This window comes from Paroedura picta, chromosome 10 (genome assembly GCF_049243985.1).
Source record: "Paroedura picta isolate Pp20150507F chromosome 10, Ppicta_v3.0, whole genome shotgun sequence".
Classification (NCBI taxonomy): domain Eukaryota; kingdom Metazoa; phylum Chordata; class Lepidosauria; order Squamata; family Gekkonidae; genus Paroedura; species Paroedura picta.
Window position 1 is genome coordinate 69953641 of NC_135378.1, and position 17528 is coordinate 69971168.

Here is a 17528-nt window from a genome sequence, read left to right on the forward strand (position 1 = left end):
GTCTCTACTCCCCCAAAACTTACACCACAGAAATGCATTGTTTTTAAAGATGCTACAATACTCTTTTTGTGTAGGTTCCAAGGAAATCATGTCGCCCACCTTGTCATTCTGATGCCTTGTTGATTTTAAAAGATTTTTGTTCACCTATGTAGGAATGCAGATGTCCTGACCTGGGTGGCCTCATCAAGCTAGGCAGGGTCTTCACAGGTTAGTTTTTGGATGGATGGGAGACCAGTCCAGAGTCACTGTGCAGAGCCAGGCAATGGCAAACCAGCTTTGTTAGCCTCTTACCAGGTAAAGGTAAAGGTATCCCCTGTGCAAGCACCAGGTCATGTCTGACCCTTGGGGTGACGCTCTCTAGCATCTTCATGGCAGACTCAATACGGGATGGATGGAAGGCTGAGTCAACCTTGAGCTGGCTGCTGGGGGTCCATAACTCAGCTGTGATTTGATGGCCCTTTATACACACACACTCACACTCACCCATGGAGGCAGCCAGACTGTCCACCTTCCAAGCAACAGGTGAGAAACTGCAGCTTCCTGCAGCTTCACTGCAACTTTGCTAACTACATCTCAGGAGAGGGCAAGCCAAGCCCATGGCCATCTGTGGGAACCTGCACTTTGATTTCATTCAGATAAAGCATTGGAAGGGGTGGGGGCCTTTAATCCCAACAGGGTTCTTTAGTCCAGTTGCAAAAGAAACAAGAGCTGGGGGTAAACCCCATTGAAGATGAGGGAGGGGTAGGTCTGAGCAAACACAAGCATTGGATGGGGCTTGACTTCCATCATAAAAAGCCACCACCACCACCCTTCCTCGGAAGGAAGCCTATAGACTGAATTCCAGGGAAATACGTAGGGAGCGGGGAACGGAGGAAACAAAAGATTCGACAAGAACAGCGAAGTGATGGAAGGAGGTGGGCAGGGAGGGAAAGCGGCGTGGTCTCCAGCCCGATCGCCTCAGATCTCGGCAGTTGGAAGACGATCCACCCAGGAAGGCTCTGCACAGGAAGACCAAGGCCGACCCCGCCCCCTGCCCTTTTTGGTGGCGGCAGGTGCCCACTACCACTCGACGCCGCTTGACGGACGCACGCCGCTTGCAGAGACCTGGGCGGCGCCAGGAAGGTGGGGGGAGTGCTGAAGGCGCCCGCTGGCCCGCGCGGATCCGGAACCGCGAGTCGCTTCGGGGAGGTGCGCCGTCGAGCACGAAGGGGGCTTGATCCGCCGCTTTCGGACGCAGAGACGGTCGTCGGCGCTGCCTTCCCGGCTGACCCGCTCGCCGCAGCTGGCCGAGAGGAGGGGCTCCCCGCAGCCTATGGCGAGGAGCAGCCTTGACGCGGGCTCCGCCGAACTCTATAAGAGCGGCTCCGACTGGCGCTCGCCCCTTTCTTCGGCATTCCTCAGCAGCTCTTGAGTGCGCCCCGACGGGGCTACGAAGAGGCGCCGCACCTCCCGGGCAGGAGGGTGGCGTGTGGGTTACTGGAGGCGCCTTCGCTCCCCGTCCTCCCTCTCCCCCCAGTTGTAGGGCGGAGGGGGCCGAAGGGAAGGAGCCGTGCCTCGGGCGGGGAAGGAAGGGTCGCGGGCGCCAGGATGACTTCGGTCCCCGTCGTCAACTCGAGCGCGGCTGCTGCCCAGGTGGGCGTCTGGAACGAGAGCCGCGCGGCAGCGGCTCCCCCGGGGGGCAACCTGTCCTTCCCGGCGGCGCCCGCCAACTTCTCCAACCAGTTCGTGCAGCCGTCGTGGCGCATCGCGCTCTGGTCGCTGGCCTACAGCGCCATGGTGGCCGTGGCCGTCTTCGGGAACCTCATCGTCATCTGGATCATCCTGGCCCACAAGCGCATGAGGACGGTGACCAACTACTTCCTGGTCAACCTGGCCTTCTCCGACGCCGCCGTGGCCGCCTTCAACACCCTCGTCAACTTCACCTTCGCGCTGCACGGCGAGTGGTACTTCGGCGAGGCCTACTGCCGCTTCCAGAACTTCTTCCCCATCACCGCCGTCTTCGCCAGCATCTACTCCATGACCGCCATCGCCGTGGACAGGTGAGCGGGCGAGCGGGGAGGGCGCCCCCACCTGGGGAGAGCCACTGCGCTGGGCCAGCAGCACCTGCCCCTCGCGCTCCTTCCCGTTTGGCGTCTCAGGGCTGGCCTGCCCGGACGGGAGCAGGGGGCTGCTCGGCTCTCCCGTGAGGAAGACCCTCGCCTCCTGCCGAGACGGCCTCCGGCGTCGAGTATTCCGGGGCACAGACTGTGGGGGGCCATTGAGGCGCCGCCCTTGGCTTCCTCGTGCCCCCTCCCCTCCCCAGAGTTCTGCCCGTCCCAGTGGCACCGCGGCCCTTTTCTTCGATGACAGCCTGGTGGCGGAGGTAGGCCACAGGGAGCCCTCCAGGGATCTCTTGCCCAGCCTTGCTCTGCAGCCGGAGAAGGGCGTCCCGGAGCCGCCTCCCCCCGGGCCCGTCTAGCCCGGCGCCTCTTCCGCGGCCATCTCTCGCGAAGGTCTGCCTGCCTTCCTCGCTTGAGACTCGCAGCCGTGTCCCTGCCTCGGGGCCGGCGCTCCCATGCCCAGCAGAGCACAGCCGGCCGGCCGCCCCGCCCTCTTCCGCGCCCTTCTCGCCGAGCCGCCTCGGAGCCGTTCGAATTTCCCTCTGCTGGGCGCGGCTCGCCTGGGGGGCCGCGGCGTCCTGGGAAACGGGGCGGGGTGGCCGAGAGCCTTCCGAGAGCGCTCGCTGCTCTCCGGCGCCCGCGCCCGGCCTTCGGGGGCGGCGTCCCCTTCCTCGAGGAGACCCCGCGGAGGGGAGCCGGTGGGCTAGTGGGCGGGGCGTTGGACGGCTCGTCCGGGGCCGTTGGACGAGCCGCTGAAGTCTGGCCGGCCTGCGGGGAGAGAGGGAGGGAGAGCAGCACCTGGAAAAAATTTCTCACAGTCAGAGTAGTTCAGCAGTGGAATAGGCTGCCTAAGGAGGTGGTGAGCTCCCCCTCACTGGCAGTCTTCAAGCAAAGGTTGGATACACACTTTTCTTGGATGCTTTAGGATGCTTAGGGCTGATCCTGCGTTGAGCAGGGGGTTGGACTAGATGGCCTGTGTGGCCCCTTCCAACTCTGTGATTCTGTGATTCTACTCGGGGCGAGTCTTGCCTTTCACTTGCGGCGCTGTGAGGGGGGCGCTTTCGGGTCAGGTGCCGAGCCCAGTTCTGAAGCCCCAGGGCAGCCGGCAGCGGAGGCTTCACATGGTGTTTCTGGGAGTGCTTTGCGTGGCTCGAGGCAGTTCGCGTCCCGTCTCTCCCGGTAGCCGCCTCCCGCAGGGGTTTCCGCTGGCATTTCGATTTGGGAGCCTGAGCCTACCAGAAACCGTTCCGAATTTTACTCAACTCCTCCGAAAAATGGATGCTGCTGTTTCTATCTTTAAGGCTGCTGCTGTTATGAGATAGATCTTCCACATTTGTTCCTTTCTGAATAGAATTTGTTTTATGCAAGTAGGCATCCAGCAGCAATGAGTTCCATGGATCAATTCTCCATTGTTCATTTTCTCCCTCTACCCGTCTTAAATGCACTCCCCTGTGTTGGTTAATTCGTCCAGAAAGAGTCTTAAAGGAACCAGGCAAGCATAAAATACCTTAACAGAGTTGATAGGTTCATGGAGGGTGTCGATCCATGGCTACTATCCATGGTGACTGAGGGGAACCTCCAGAGTCAGAGGCACTGTGATTCTGAATCCCAGAGCCAGGAAGCAGCATCAAGGGATGGCCATGACCTCTTTGCCCTGTTGTTGGTCCTTCAACAGAACTTGTTGGCCACTGTATGAGATACGATGCTGGCTAGATGGACCACTGGTCTGATCCAGCGTGGCTCTTATGCCTGTGAAATGCCTCTCATGCTCTGTGAAATAAGAGCACCAGACTTCCAAGGTGACTAGGCAGTTTGCCAAAATTCTTTACAAGTTCTCTTGAAATATCTACATATTTCTTTTGCCTATATAGCAGTGGTTCCCAACCTTCCTAATGCCGCAACCCTTTAATACAGTTCCTCTTGTTGTGGTGACCACCAGCCATAAAATTATGCAAGTGTTCTTTCACAGAAATTAAACCGAAACTGACCAATGGCCTGAAGATCCGTGGTTCATGATTGTATATAAATCGTGTTTTTTTTTCCTGGGGTTTCTCAGTTCAGTTCTGCCTCTTGTCCCTCAATGCCGATCTCGCCCTTTTCCGCTGCTCCAGACAGATGAACACTCTATCTCGATCTACCCTGCAAGGCTGTTGTGTGGATGGCACCCCCACCCAAGCTGCTTGCCTGTGAAAGGGTTGTTCGACCCCCAAAGGGGTCCCGACCCCCAGATTATGAACCACTGCTATATAGGAACTTCCCAAGTCATCTCCGTGTTTTCGGGTGAAATTAGCTGGCAACTCTTAATTGTAAATTGCTGCCTGTCAGTGTTGTATTCTGGCTAGGACAGTGCTGGGATTATCAGAGAAGGGGCCTGATGGATTAGATCAGGGGTAGTCAAACTGCGCCCCTCCAGATGTCCATGGACTACAATTCCCAGGAGCCCCTGCCAGCGAATGCTGGAGGGGCGCAGTTTGACTACCCCTGGATTAGATTCATGCCCTTCAAAAGCAGTATTCCCCTGATAGGTATGCTGAAAGATCAGGTGAAAACCAACCTGGCTTTTGGAGAATGACAAACCACCCTGTGCATTTGTGTTTCAAACTCTGCATCATTACTAGGTAGTGGGCAGGTTTAAGAAGCTCCCTGAATAATATTACTTTTCCTCCTTGCTTGCTTGTGTGTTCCTCTTAGCCATTTGCGGCGCAATAAACAAACCAGCTCTCCAATTGGATACAAGAATTTCTCAGCACCTGAAAGAGATTCTCGTAGTGCGCTCCTAAACAGAGTTGCAGGGGGGGTTATTCACCAAAGTCAACAGGCTTAGATGGGTATAATTATGCTTAGAGCTGCACTGTTAATTTCCCCAGAGGTTCTTTGGTGAGGGTATATTACCAACCACCAGGTGCCTTTAATGCCATGCATGCCTTGACCCAGATAACTCAGGCGCCCCTGATTTCATGGGATTTTTGAAGCCTGGCAAGGTCAGTCCTTGTTAGTTTTTTGGATGGGAAGACCACCAAGGAAGTCCAGGTCCCCATGCAGAGGCAGCCAATGGCAAACGACCTCTGGACATCCATGCAGTTACCCCACCTGCACCTGGCCACTTTTTAACAACACTTGGTGGGCATTAAGAAAGGTGTCGGTGGATGCCGTGGGTCCCCGACCACCACACTGGAGATCCATGGAACAGAGTGTCAGCCTCGGATTCTGGAAGCTCCAGGTGACTTTTGGCCAGCCACGTTTTCTCAGCCTAGCCTACCTCACTGGGTTGTTGTGCAAAACTGTATGCAAATGCATTTGTATTACGATTTCATTGCTATAATAATAACATTTCTATAGTAATTTATGGATTATAATTTTATTACCTTTTATAAACACATTGGGTTTTTAAATGATTTTTAAGGTCAGTATATAGAACTAGATGAATGGCTGGCTACCCTTTTAGGGTATGTTTGGTGAAGAATGATGATTTCCCCCATACTTCTCACAAGGGTAATGGTGTGGGGTGCTGTAGCCTTCCCTTTGGACATAGAAGTCTGCAGCTGGCAAAACAAGACTTGTGCATTTCTTGTTTGTTTCACAATTTGCTCCAGTTACATCTGTATCTCCTTGCTGCCTTTGTAATGTTTGTTTTTTTTAATTTAACTCCATAAAAAAGCCAGTCTGGGTGATTCACTTGGGTGCTATTTTCTCTTTGACAAATGAGTCATTTCTGAGTCGCTGCTCAATCCCAGAGATCAGACGAAGGCTTACTGCTGTGAAATCTTTCCCCCCACGAGGAGCCATAATACCCAGTCAAAACAAAACCTTAGAAGCCCCCCCCCCCCCGGTGAGATGCAGTAACTAAAATCTGGTGTATAACAGCAGCTCTTCCAATAATTGTCTGGCACCTTTGGGCGATCACCCTAAAGTAGACTGTTGAGAAAGGGCAGGAAATCGATGTAAAAAATAATAAAATATAATAAATAATAATAGCTGAACGTCAAAGTCATCAAGCAGGGGACAAGCAAAGGTGGTTAGAGAGCAGAAATACTGATCTTGCTTTCATACCTGGCATGGAAGAAAAACTTTGGCAGGGCAGGCTCAGCAGCCAGCTGCATCCGAACGTAGCTCCAGGCACAACAAACAAGGAAGACTGAATTTCCCAACATATTTTCAAGACTAGAAAGAGAGCTACAAGGAAGGCCGACTTGGATCTGGGCCATGATATTGGGCAGAGTTTTTAAGCTTTTCCCTCTGTGCTTCTCTACCAGTAAAAGTCTGCATGCCCACCCAATTGCTGTTCTCCCTATTTTTTTTTTAAGACAGGTATACTATGGGTGCCCGTCTTTCTTTTTTCCCTATTAAGTCTAATCGTAACCCAGAGAAACTGATTTCCTTGGGAATAATGGTGTGACGGGAAATTAGTAACCTCTTTCTCTTCACGCTGATTCTAATTCAATTCAAGGGCTGCTTTTTAAGCCACAAGTAGGGCCGCTTTGTAATTACAAATATATTGGAAGAACTGATCATGATGCTTTCACGCATGCTGAATAATGCACTGTCAACCCACTTTCAAAGCACTTTACAACTGGTTTTTCTTGCACTTTCCTGCCTGCTGAATAATGCACTTTCAACCCACTGGAGCTATCAATTGCAAGAGGATTTTGCCACTTCAGACAAAATCCAGTTCCATTGAAAAATGGATCAAAAAATGGATCCAAATAAAAATATCGCTAAAGTGCATTGGAAGTGGATTGAAAGTGCATTATTATCTGCAGTCTCTATTAAGTAACAATGCTGCATATGCATTTACTTAGCTACCCTTTGCATTTTATACGTGTCCTTAAAGGAACAGGTGCATACCTGAAAGGGCTTGTGTGTAGTGTCTGTGTGCATGCATAAAGCAACTGCTTACTATATTTCTATTGCTTGAGCATTTGCTGCATACGTAAATGGCTGCCCTGGTCAAATCACAGATTTATTTAGTTCTGGGTCATGTGCTGTAACCAGCAATGGCTTTTCCAGGACTGCATCAGAGACAAGTTCTTGCCAGCAGCTGCTCCCTGACATGGCTTAACTGGAGATGCCAGTGACTGGATTTCTCTGTGCCAAGCCAGTGCTCTCCTGTGCCCCTTCTCCTTACCATGATATTTATCAGATCAGTTCAAAATCTGTGTATGTCATCCATTGTGTTGATTGGGTGGCAGGTAATTAATTCTTATAATTTTTTTTTACATTTTTAAAAAATTATCAGATTGTATAACCGTATATGGTCATGTTGACCCTCCCCCCCCCAATTGCCAATAGTAGGCCTGGAGGGGGTGGGAAGGGGAGGGCCTCTGGCCATATAAATCCTTGCTGGCTAAGGCTCATCACACATGGTAGCAACTGAAGTCCACAGAGATAAGTACTCTCATTTTAACTTAGCTGCGTTGGGAGGATGCCAGAGTGGTATAGGCTTGCTCTGGCCCCATTTCTGGCATTGGGGTGGGGGTAACAGAATGGCATAGACCTGCCCAAGCCCTGCTTCTGCAGGCCCCCTCAGTAGGCTTCCTTTGGTGAAGAAGAGCAATCAGGTACAGGTGTGGTTCCATTCACAAATCACGTGAACTTATTTCTATGTTGTCACTTCCTATGCTGTGAGGCCTGTGATGTCACATCTGGTGGAAGTTGGAGTGATGTCACTTCTAGTGACACTTGACTTCCGGCAGCATGGCAGGAAAGAGTGACCAGCTGACATCACTCGAGTATCTCGAAGCCTGAAGAGCGTTTCTGGGATTTCTCAACAGGTCGAGAAAGGCTGGGTTAGTGATTTGTAACGTTTTTAACATTATAGGTTTTGTTCTAGATCTTCTAAATAGTTTTGTGTAGGTACTGTGGGAGGCAAGATAGTGACCCCACCCTGGCTATCCTTAGCTCCTGGATGTTGTGCTGTCCAATGGGTGGTTAATAGTCACCCATGTCTCCCTCTGGTCATCTTCCAGCACCATGAGCTAAGGCCCAGCATGTCCTCACTGGCCACCTTTCAGCCCCCTCTTTTGACCTCAGCTCCAGCTCCTGCACTCATCTTGATCCCATTCCGCTCTCTTACAACAGGACCAAGGGATGCAAGACCCCCCTCCCCCCAGGAGCGGTGGGAGTCCCCGCTCTCCCCACCCTTCTGCCACAGATCAGTCAGCCAGCATTACGGTACCAAATGAACCGATCTTTCCGTCTTCCAGTTCCCCGGAAGCCTCCGAGCTTTAAATGAGAGAAGGGCCGTAGCACGCTTTGATTTGCACAAGAAGCATTCAAAGAAAATTTTATTATCACTGTTATTTTACACACCATTCACTCCCTGCCCTCCCACACTAGGTGCTTGGTGTGCTGCATGCAACATTAAAATTCATAGACAGCAATTGCCACTTAATTTTTAAAAGCAAATGGGAGGAAGAAGGGAAGCGTTTTAAGGATTCAAGTGGCACCGTGTTGGGTTTCAGCGGCTGATGCAAAGACGCACTAAACAAGCTATCAGAACCCCTCTGTGGTTTAATGGGTTAGATCCTTTCCCTTGGACCATGGCAAAAAAGAAAGAAGGAAAGTGCCTAAGGTGGTAGAACGTCTGATGAACACTGATTTCCTCAGTAAGACCCATTATGCCCGGAGTGGAAGGTCCACATTCGGGCTGGAATGGCAGCGGCTAAAATCACCAATTATGCACGCTCCAGGTGGCAACCAGAGTCAACATATGCCGCCGAAAAAGCCGCATTAGGGAGATGCAGAAGAAAGTGGAGCTTCCTGGGGCCAGGGTGCAACCAGAACCGGCTCCAGAGTAGCCGTGTGCATAATCGGATACTCTGGGTTTTGACACCGTTGCCTTAAACTCTTAGGCCTATTATGCACGGCCACTGAAACGGCGGCATGGAAAATGAGGAGGAGGAAAAAGCGAAGCAAACTGCTTACGCACGGGACGGAACGCAACGGTGGCAAAACCGTTGTATCCGATTATGCACGCGGCTACTCCGGAGCCGCTTCTGGTTGCGCTCTGGTCCCGGGAAGCTCCAGTTTCTTCCGCATCTCGCTAACCCATCTTTTTTGGTGGCATTCGTTGACTCTGCGCCCGGTTGCAGCCTGCAGCATGCATAATTGGTGATTTTAGCCACCGCCATTCCACCCTGAATGTGGAGCTTCCACTCCGTGCATAATGGGCCTAACTGGCTCACTTCCCACTTTTCCAGTAATATGCAACTGTGTTTGGCCTGGTGATGGGCCTTAGTTTCCCTGGTAGAGGCTGCCAGGTGTAAGAAAGGAGGATGGGGACAGATAAACGTAGGTTGGATGATGGGTGGGAAGGAGGAGAGGAGGCAGGAAAAGAGGAGAAGCTACAGGAGCTTTCAGGGAAGGGAAAGTAGAAATAGTGTTTGGGGAAGAATGAGATGCCCCCCACAAGTCCTTGCAGACTCTTGCTGGCTCTGTTCTCTAACACCTCAAGATTTCATGCCCATATTCTGTTGCTTAAATCATGGTCCTTATGGTTTTCTTTTTAATTGCTAAGTAGAGTTGCAACAGAAGAAAAGAACCAGCATACTGTCTGCTAGATGAACAAGGTGGTGTCCAGACAGCAAAGAGCCCATTGGGTTAAGGTAGCCAGGTCAAGCCTGGAAGCCAGTGGGATGCTGGGAGGGGGATACATGGGGCACCCTTCAGTAATGGCATGAGGTCACTTCCAAGAAAACCCCAGATATATTGTCATGCTACTGTAGGCATCACCGTAAACTCTGTAGTAAGCCTTCTAGATTTCCCCTGAAAGTGACATCTCACTGTAGGCTCAATGGCCAGTTTAAAATGTTGATTTTTCTCTCTGGGCAACAGGAGCTGAGGGACGGGTGATTCCCTGCTGCTATGAAGGTCTGGCTACTCTACTTTCCCCATCACTGCTGCCACTGCCAATTTGACACAGCGGCCGTGGGGCTCCTATATGGCATGCTGCTGTTCATTTCCCCTGAGACAGCCCTCTCCAGCAGTCATTCCCTGGCCCATGTAATCTCCTCCTGTACTGATTGTCTCAGCTGAAGACTTCCTGCTCCTTTGAGCACCCTTCCTCCCTGTTTTCCCTCAGGTCACGAACAGTTAGTCAGACAGACAGGACTCTTTCACTCCTCTCTTACTCACAAAGTTCGCACCTCTCTTCTTAGTATAAGTGAGGGAAGGTGAAGAAGCTCCTAAGCGACAAAAACAGTCAAATAGCTGTTTGTATTGCCAAATTGTTTATATTTGCCAAATTTTGTGCTGCCGCCATTAAGCTGCGTAGTTCTTTTATAGGGTCATTTTAAAAATAATAATTTTATAGCATCTCTGCCTTTTATAACATGGAATTGTGTTTCCAGAAATAGCTTTCTTACTGGTAGCTATTCAAAGCTCATTTTGGAAGGTTCCACCGGCCTGAACAGATTTCAGAGTTGCTTTTGTAAAGGCCATTGTGTCAGAATAAATTTTGTTAGTAGCAACATTTCCCCCCCCCCTCCCATTTTTGCCTCTCACGGGCTTTCCTCAAGCTCCATCTCCGTGTGGCCAGTCTCTTTGGTCTTGTATCCCAATTAACAGGTCAGAGCAGGCAGGACAGAGCAAGATAAACCAATGGTCTGATGCAGCACGAGGCAGCCTTTTGGAATGAAAGACATAGGGATGATTCCACAGTCACAAGGTGGGAGAAGGGGATCACTGTGTTGTGTGCAACTAAAAGCTAAATATTGCTTTCATCTCCTTCAGCATAATAAATCACCTGCTTTCAGAGCTGCCCAAAAGGGCCAGCGATCTCCCAGTTCATTCTGAAATCCTCCATAGTGCCTTTGTTTTCCCTTTTGTTGTACAGACTATTGTTCTTTCATACCCTGCTTCTAACTCAGGCTGCGTTGGAAATTATAATGCCAGGCAGAATTACCTGAGCATAATGGATTCAGGTTTACATGAGTGACTACTTCCAGATTTTTCTTATTTGAAGCGTTATTCAACACCACACAAGGTCAACCTGTGCTATGAAATGAAAAGTTTATTTCGGAGAGTCTCCCATTCCCATTCATGAGCTCACTGGTTTTGTTTATGAGCACAGCAGCAACAGCTACAATGAAGAGGATCGTGCCTGGCAGCCCCAAACAGAAATATTTCTGTCCTTCAGGAATGATCCAGATCTATATGGAATGGAAACGAATGGAACCTGTACCCGGAAGCATATTTTTAGAGTCAGGCTTTCAAATCTTGTGAAATACATTTAAGCCAAGCAGAAAGAAATTTCTCTCTGACAAAATACGAGGACTCTTGGGCATAGGATTGCCAGCTCAACATTGGGAAATTCCTGGAGATTTGGGGTGGAGCCTTGGAGTTTGGGGAGGGGACAGACCTCAGTGGGTATAATCCCCTAGAGCAGGGTTAGTCAACCTGTGGTCCTCCAGATGTTCATGGACTACAATTCCCATGAGCCCCTGCCAGCGTTTGCTGGCAGGGGCTCATGGGAATTGAAGTCCATGGACATCTGGAGGACCACAGGTTGACTACCCCTGCCCTAGAGACCTCTCTCTGAAGCAGCCATTTTCTTCAGACAAGCAAATCTCTGTAGTCTGGCATTATAATCCGGTATCTCTATAGTCTGGCAATATAAAAGGAGATGAGAACATTAAAACTTTACAAAGAGCATAAAAATAATACATAGAATAATAAATATAAGAAGAAGAGTTGGTTCTTAGATGCCGCTTTTCTCTACCCGAAGGAGTCTCAAAGCGGCTTACAGTCGCCTTCCCTTTCCTCTCCCCACAACAGGCACCCTCTGAGGTGGGTGAGGCTGAGAGAGCCCTGATATCACTGCTCGTCAGAACAGCTTTATCAGTGCTGTGGGGAGCCCAAGGTCACCCAGCTGGCTGCATGTGCGGGAGCGCAAAATCGAACCCGGCTTGCCAGATTAGAAGTCCGCACTCCTAACCACTACACCAATCATGCCTTTCAGTGGAATCTCTTACACTGTTGAAGGCATAGTGTACCCAAATCTTGTTTGCTCTCAGAAGCTAGGCAAGGTCAGTACTTGGAAAGGGAGACCATCAAGGACAGCAGTGCAGAGGAAGAAAATGGGAAACCACCTCTGCTTCTTCTTACTTGCCTAGAAAAGCCCTTGCTAGGACTGCCGTTAAGTCAGTACTCAATACATGCATGAGGTTCACAGGTAATAAAATATAGATGCACATATTGAGCTAGAAACACCAGATGGAGAAATGACATGTTGTAACCCTGCAGCTGGAATAAGGAGACTGTTTGGAGGAGTCCTTATTCTAAAACCATGAAGAAACAGATGCACGAAACACATCAGGTTCACTTATTAGTTACTGTACGTATTTGAATTGCTTAGAGCAGGGGTAGTCAAACTGCGGCCCTCCAGATGTCCACGGACTACAATTCCCATGAGCCCCTGCCAGCATTCGCTGGCAGGGGCTCATGGGAATTGTAGTCCATGGACATCTGGAGGGCCGCAGTTTGACTACCCCTGGCTTAGAGCCTATCCCTTCCACTTGTGCCAGGCTGCCTTGGCACAGCACTTGCTTCCACCAGTGGCTTTTTGCCCCCTGCAAAATGGCGTGTAAAGTTGGGGAAATGGAAGCACCTGCCTCTGCCAGGGACCCCTGCAGAAACATCAGGAAGGCGCAGAATCCAAGCAACTCCTTTTTTGCGTCCTTCATTATATTAGAAGCTGTTTTAAATACTGTGAAAAGTAGATAGGAAATAGGTTAAGTAAATAGTGTAAAACAGTGGTCCTCAACCTTTTTATCACCGGGGACTGATCAACACTTGACAATTTTACTGAGGCCCGGGGAGGGGGGTAGTCTTTTGCCGATGGACATCGCTGCTGCCTGAGCCCCTGCTCTATTTGCTTTCCCGCTGGCGCCCCTGACTTCCCGCCACCCGCTGGGGAGCGCTGCCAGCAGCAGCTGCACTGTGCCACAGTGAGGAGGAGGCCGAGCCATGATGGCCACCAGAGAGCACCAAAGGTGAGCCAGCGGCAGAGTGGCAGCCACTGAGGCAGCAGCTAGGGAGGAGGACGAGGAGGAGCCGCGGCCTGGTACTGACTGATCCACGGACCGGTACCGGTCTCCAAACCAGGGGTTGGGGACAGCTGGTGTAAATTACTCTTCCCTGGGGAAGCCTCATTGTAAGGAAGAAAATGGAACATAGACTCCTGCAGAGCACTGGTGGGCAGCCTCCTTGGTGCCTAGAAATGATGGATATATGGCTATGCCTGTTTGTTCTTCTTTGTAATGTTGTGTATTACCAGTGTAAGGTTTTTCAGTTTGCTTATTTTTGCTTATTCCAGTTCAATTGTTTCTTCACAGAGCTTTTATGCCAATTATATATCACTTAGGAGATTGCTAAGAAAGGCTAGCAGCAGTCCTTGTAGACTGATGTCTTTCCTTTTCTCTATTTAATCTGTGTGGGACTGGGGGGTGAGCTGTTGGGTAGAAGCTGAAGGGCAAGAGCCAAAGAGCTCTGGGTTCTTGGTCCAGGTCTCACCATCTGGGACCAGTGGTGAGAAGTCGGCTTCCCCAGCAGGAACCAGTCCAGATTTGATTTGGTTTCTCTGTTGTAACTTTGAAACTTTGTTTAGTTTTGTAAGCAACGTTGAGTCACTCCAGGTAGAAAATCAGCTCTACAAAGGCTCAAATAAATGTTTAAAATCCTGCACATTTAACAGGGAAAATTTGGCTTGATGGAGCAGAAAATGGCATGAAGATCAAGGGAAAAGCAGAATCCAAGGAGAGATTTTCAAGTAAACTGAAGGGATTAGAAGTTCAAAATAAATCAACCTTACATGAAATCTTGGGTTCACAGGAGACTAATTTTGCCACACACTAACAATTATCTTGCAGAATTACAGTGCAGTCCTTTCCGGAGTTACTCCAGTTTAAGTCCTTTAAAGTCAATCAGTTTAGACTGGGCTAAATCTGTATAAGATGGCACTGCTGTCCTAGTCTGTTGGAAAGTCTCAGACATCATCACAGTGTTATTTTGGACTTCTGTATTATATGCAAAGGAAAGTACATTTTACTGTGTGTCCTATTTTCCAACCACTTCTACTTTGGTGACATTTCTATGATATTTTTGTTTTTTCAGGTATATGGCCATTACCGATCCTCTAAAGCCCAGACTCTCTGCCACTGTTACTAAAGTTGTGATTGCAAGCATATGGATTCTGGCTTTTCTGCTTGCCCTCCCTCAGTGTCTCTTTTCCAAGACCGAAGTGATGCCCAGAAGAACTCTATGCTATGTCTCATGGCCAGGTGGCATCAAACAGCGTTTCACGTAAGTGTTTCAAATGCAGTGTTCTTCTGACAGCCTTTCCTGTCTCCCGAGAGTGAAAGAATATGGCATTTACCAGATGACCTCAGGCCAAAGGTTGTAAAGGATCGTAAATTAGACCAAAATATGAAATAGGCTCCAACAGACCTTTCTTTAGGAATGTGAAGAATATGGTATGCAGGTGATGATATGCAATATGGTATGCAATTTTCCTCAGTTTTTAAATCAGTTTCTTTTATTCCACAGACCAATCCAGCATAGGTTCCCTGCCTACCAAATGAAAGGGTTGGATCCAGCCATGTTCCCCAATCAATCTCATCCATTTCTTCTCCTTTTTAAAGCCCTATTCCCACATGGCTTTTATTGATGTAGGTCCCAAATTCATAGAATCATAGAGTTGGAAGGGGCCACACAGGCCATCTAGTCCAACCCCCTGCTCAACGCAGGATCAGCCCTAAGCATCCTAAAGCATCCAAGAAAAGTGTGTATCCAACCTTTGCTTGAAGACTGCCAGTGAGGGGGAGTTCACCACCTCCTTAGGCAGCCTATTCCACTGCTGAACTACTCTGACCGTGAAAAATTCCACAGCATAGTCTTTTTGGTAGTCAAAAGGAACACTCTCTTTCCTTTTTCACCCGTGGAAAAGCTGGATGGATGTAACCTTTTCATCCATTGCCAACATTTCATCCAATCATCTAGTCACAGCACCTGGCTGTATGTAGCTGGCCCTGCAGAGAGAACAGGTAGTATTTCTAAATAATATATTCAAGACTCTTGAAGCTTCCTATCTTCAGTCTAAATTTGATTTCAACAAGACAAAAGTGTATGAATATCTCTGCTGTTTCTCAGCAAGGGTATATCTCGCCTGGCTTCTTCCCATAATGGCTGTCCAGATGCCTCTACTAACTTCATCACTGGCTGCTGCTGTCCTTCCCTAATAACTCAAATCCTGCTGCTTCTAAACATATCAGTGTTCAGTTTAGTGATCATGATGCATAGCCATGGACAGGTTTATGCACTGTGAATGTGCTGAACACATTTTAAAGTCATCTCCAGTGGTGGCCAATGGCCATCATCACATCTTGGAACACTGAATTCCCTAAATTAATGAGGCACGGTGTGTAGTAGTCAGAAGGCTATTTACTACCAGCCCCACCTACTCACAGGGTGCCTGTTGTGGGGAGAGGAAGGGAAGACAATTGTAAGCTGTTTTGAGACTGTTTCAGCCAGTGAAAAGAAGGGTATATAAACCAACTGGTCTTCATCATGGATGCTTTCATGGATCCACTGAGCAGGGGGTTAGACTAGATGGCCCATGCGACCCCTTCCAACTCTATTTCTATGGTCCTGTCTGTAGTAATGCTTTCTTTTGCTGATGCTTCTTGGGAAAGGTAGCCAGAAGCAACAATCAATTGATAACTGGAAGCAAAAGGATTAGAATTCTTTCTTTGATGTCTGGCCTTTCAGGCCCCCTCTTCATTAGATATAAGGATGTTGGGTGATGTGTTCATTAGTGGTGCAGAGGCGGAGGGTTGGGGGGAAGAGTTCAGCATTTCCAGTGCTCTAAGTTTAACTCAGTATCCAAATATGTTGGACTTGATGAGACCACTTCTGTCTAAATACCACACTTCTTTTTTAAAAAAAAATGTTTCCTAAGTTCAGTGTTTACATTTTCTAACCCCTCAGAAGGCAAAAATTATGATGTTTGTGCTAAGGCAGCATAGGATGGAGCAATTTTCCATGTCTCTCAAGTATAGTGCAATTTTACAATTTTATGTTGTTAAAGCAGTAAGTTTAGGATTAATAGGAAAATAAATATTGCATATATTTCTGGTCTCACAATTTCCCTTTTCCCCCCTCAAGCATATAATTACACACACACACACATGATGAATTAACCTAATAAATTCCAAACATTTAGAGTTGGGAAGAAATACTCTAGGGTTCCCATGGGACCACGTAGCCCCTCACCCAGGTGCTGGGCCTTTTTAACAACACAGACAGTAACTTCTATTGTGACCAGTTCTTCTGAAACGATGTGTCCATTTAATGACCCTGTGTTGCAGGTACCAAGTCATTGTGATTGTACTGGTGTACTGCTTCCCACTACTTGTCATGGGCATCACCTACACAATTGTTGGAATCAGTCTTTGGGGAGGTGAGATCCCAGGAGATACATCAGACAAGTACCAGGAGCAGCTGAAAGCCAAGAGGAAGGTACTGCTCCACTAGATCTCCAGTTGTGTTTGAGGACTGATCATTATGCATTTCTCCAAGAAATCAGTTTTATTGTTAAGGTTGCCAACCTCTGATTCAAAAAAGATTGGCCACACGGGGAAACATGGACACATGACACTTGACGCTGCCAGCATGGTGTACTGGTTAAGAGTGGTGGCCTCTTAATTTGGGAGACCGGATTTGATTCCCCACTCTTCTACCTGCAGCCTGCTGGATGACCATGGGCTACTCACAGTTCTCACAGAGCTCTCTTGGTTTGACCTACCTCACAGGGGGTCTGTTGTGCAGAGAGGAAGGGGCGGCAATTGGAAACCACTGAGTAAAAAGTGGGATCTTCTATGGCAGGGGTAGTCAAACTGCGGCCCTCCAGATGTCCATGGACTACAATTCCCAGGAGCCCCTGCCAGCGAATGCTGGCAGGGGCTCCTGAGAACTGTAGTCCATGGACATCTGGAGGGCCGCAGTTTGACTACCCCTGTTCTATGGCATTGGCTGGCTAATGGGGGGGGGGGGTGACAAGCCTGAGAACATGATGGTGACTTGTCAAGCTTTTATCTTCATAGCTGTTGCCCTTGACTCTGAACGGCTGCTGTGTTTGGGCAGAAGCTTTCATCCTCTGTAATATATGGTTCAACCCCAGGTAATCCCCTCCATCACTCGACTTGCACAACTTCCTCTCCTTTTCCTGCTCTGATTTTGCTGTTCCTTCAAAAAAAATTCATGCTTAAGCTTACAGACTCATTGATCGTCCTGACTCTGGTGTGTTTCTCTCGTACTGAGTATGCCCTGAGTTTTGCATACTGTCCTGATGTCATCGGCCTCTCGTTTCAACACCAATCCTTTTCTTGTCTGTTTAAGAAGCAGCAAAGATTTTTCTATTTGCACTGACCCTTG

The 17528-nt window shown here is 49.0% G+C and overlaps 1 protein-coding gene across 1 annotated transcript in view; it reads left to right on the forward strand.

The window, feature by feature from the left end:
* Window positions 1-1003: 1003 nt before the first annotated feature.
* The window catches only part of TACR3 (tachykinin receptor 3), a 41676-nt gene continuing 25151 nt past the window's right edge, over window positions 1004-17528 (forward strand). The window contains exons 1-3 of the mRNA XM_077300736.1: window positions 1004-2039; window positions 14211-14399; window positions 16463-16613. Coding sequence (XP_077156851.1) covers window positions 1588-2039; window positions 14211-14399; window positions 16463-16613 — 792 coding nt within the window. The 5' untranslated portion in view covers window positions 1004-1587. The remainder of the gene's footprint in view (window positions 2040-14210; window positions 14400-16462; window positions 16614-17528) is intronic.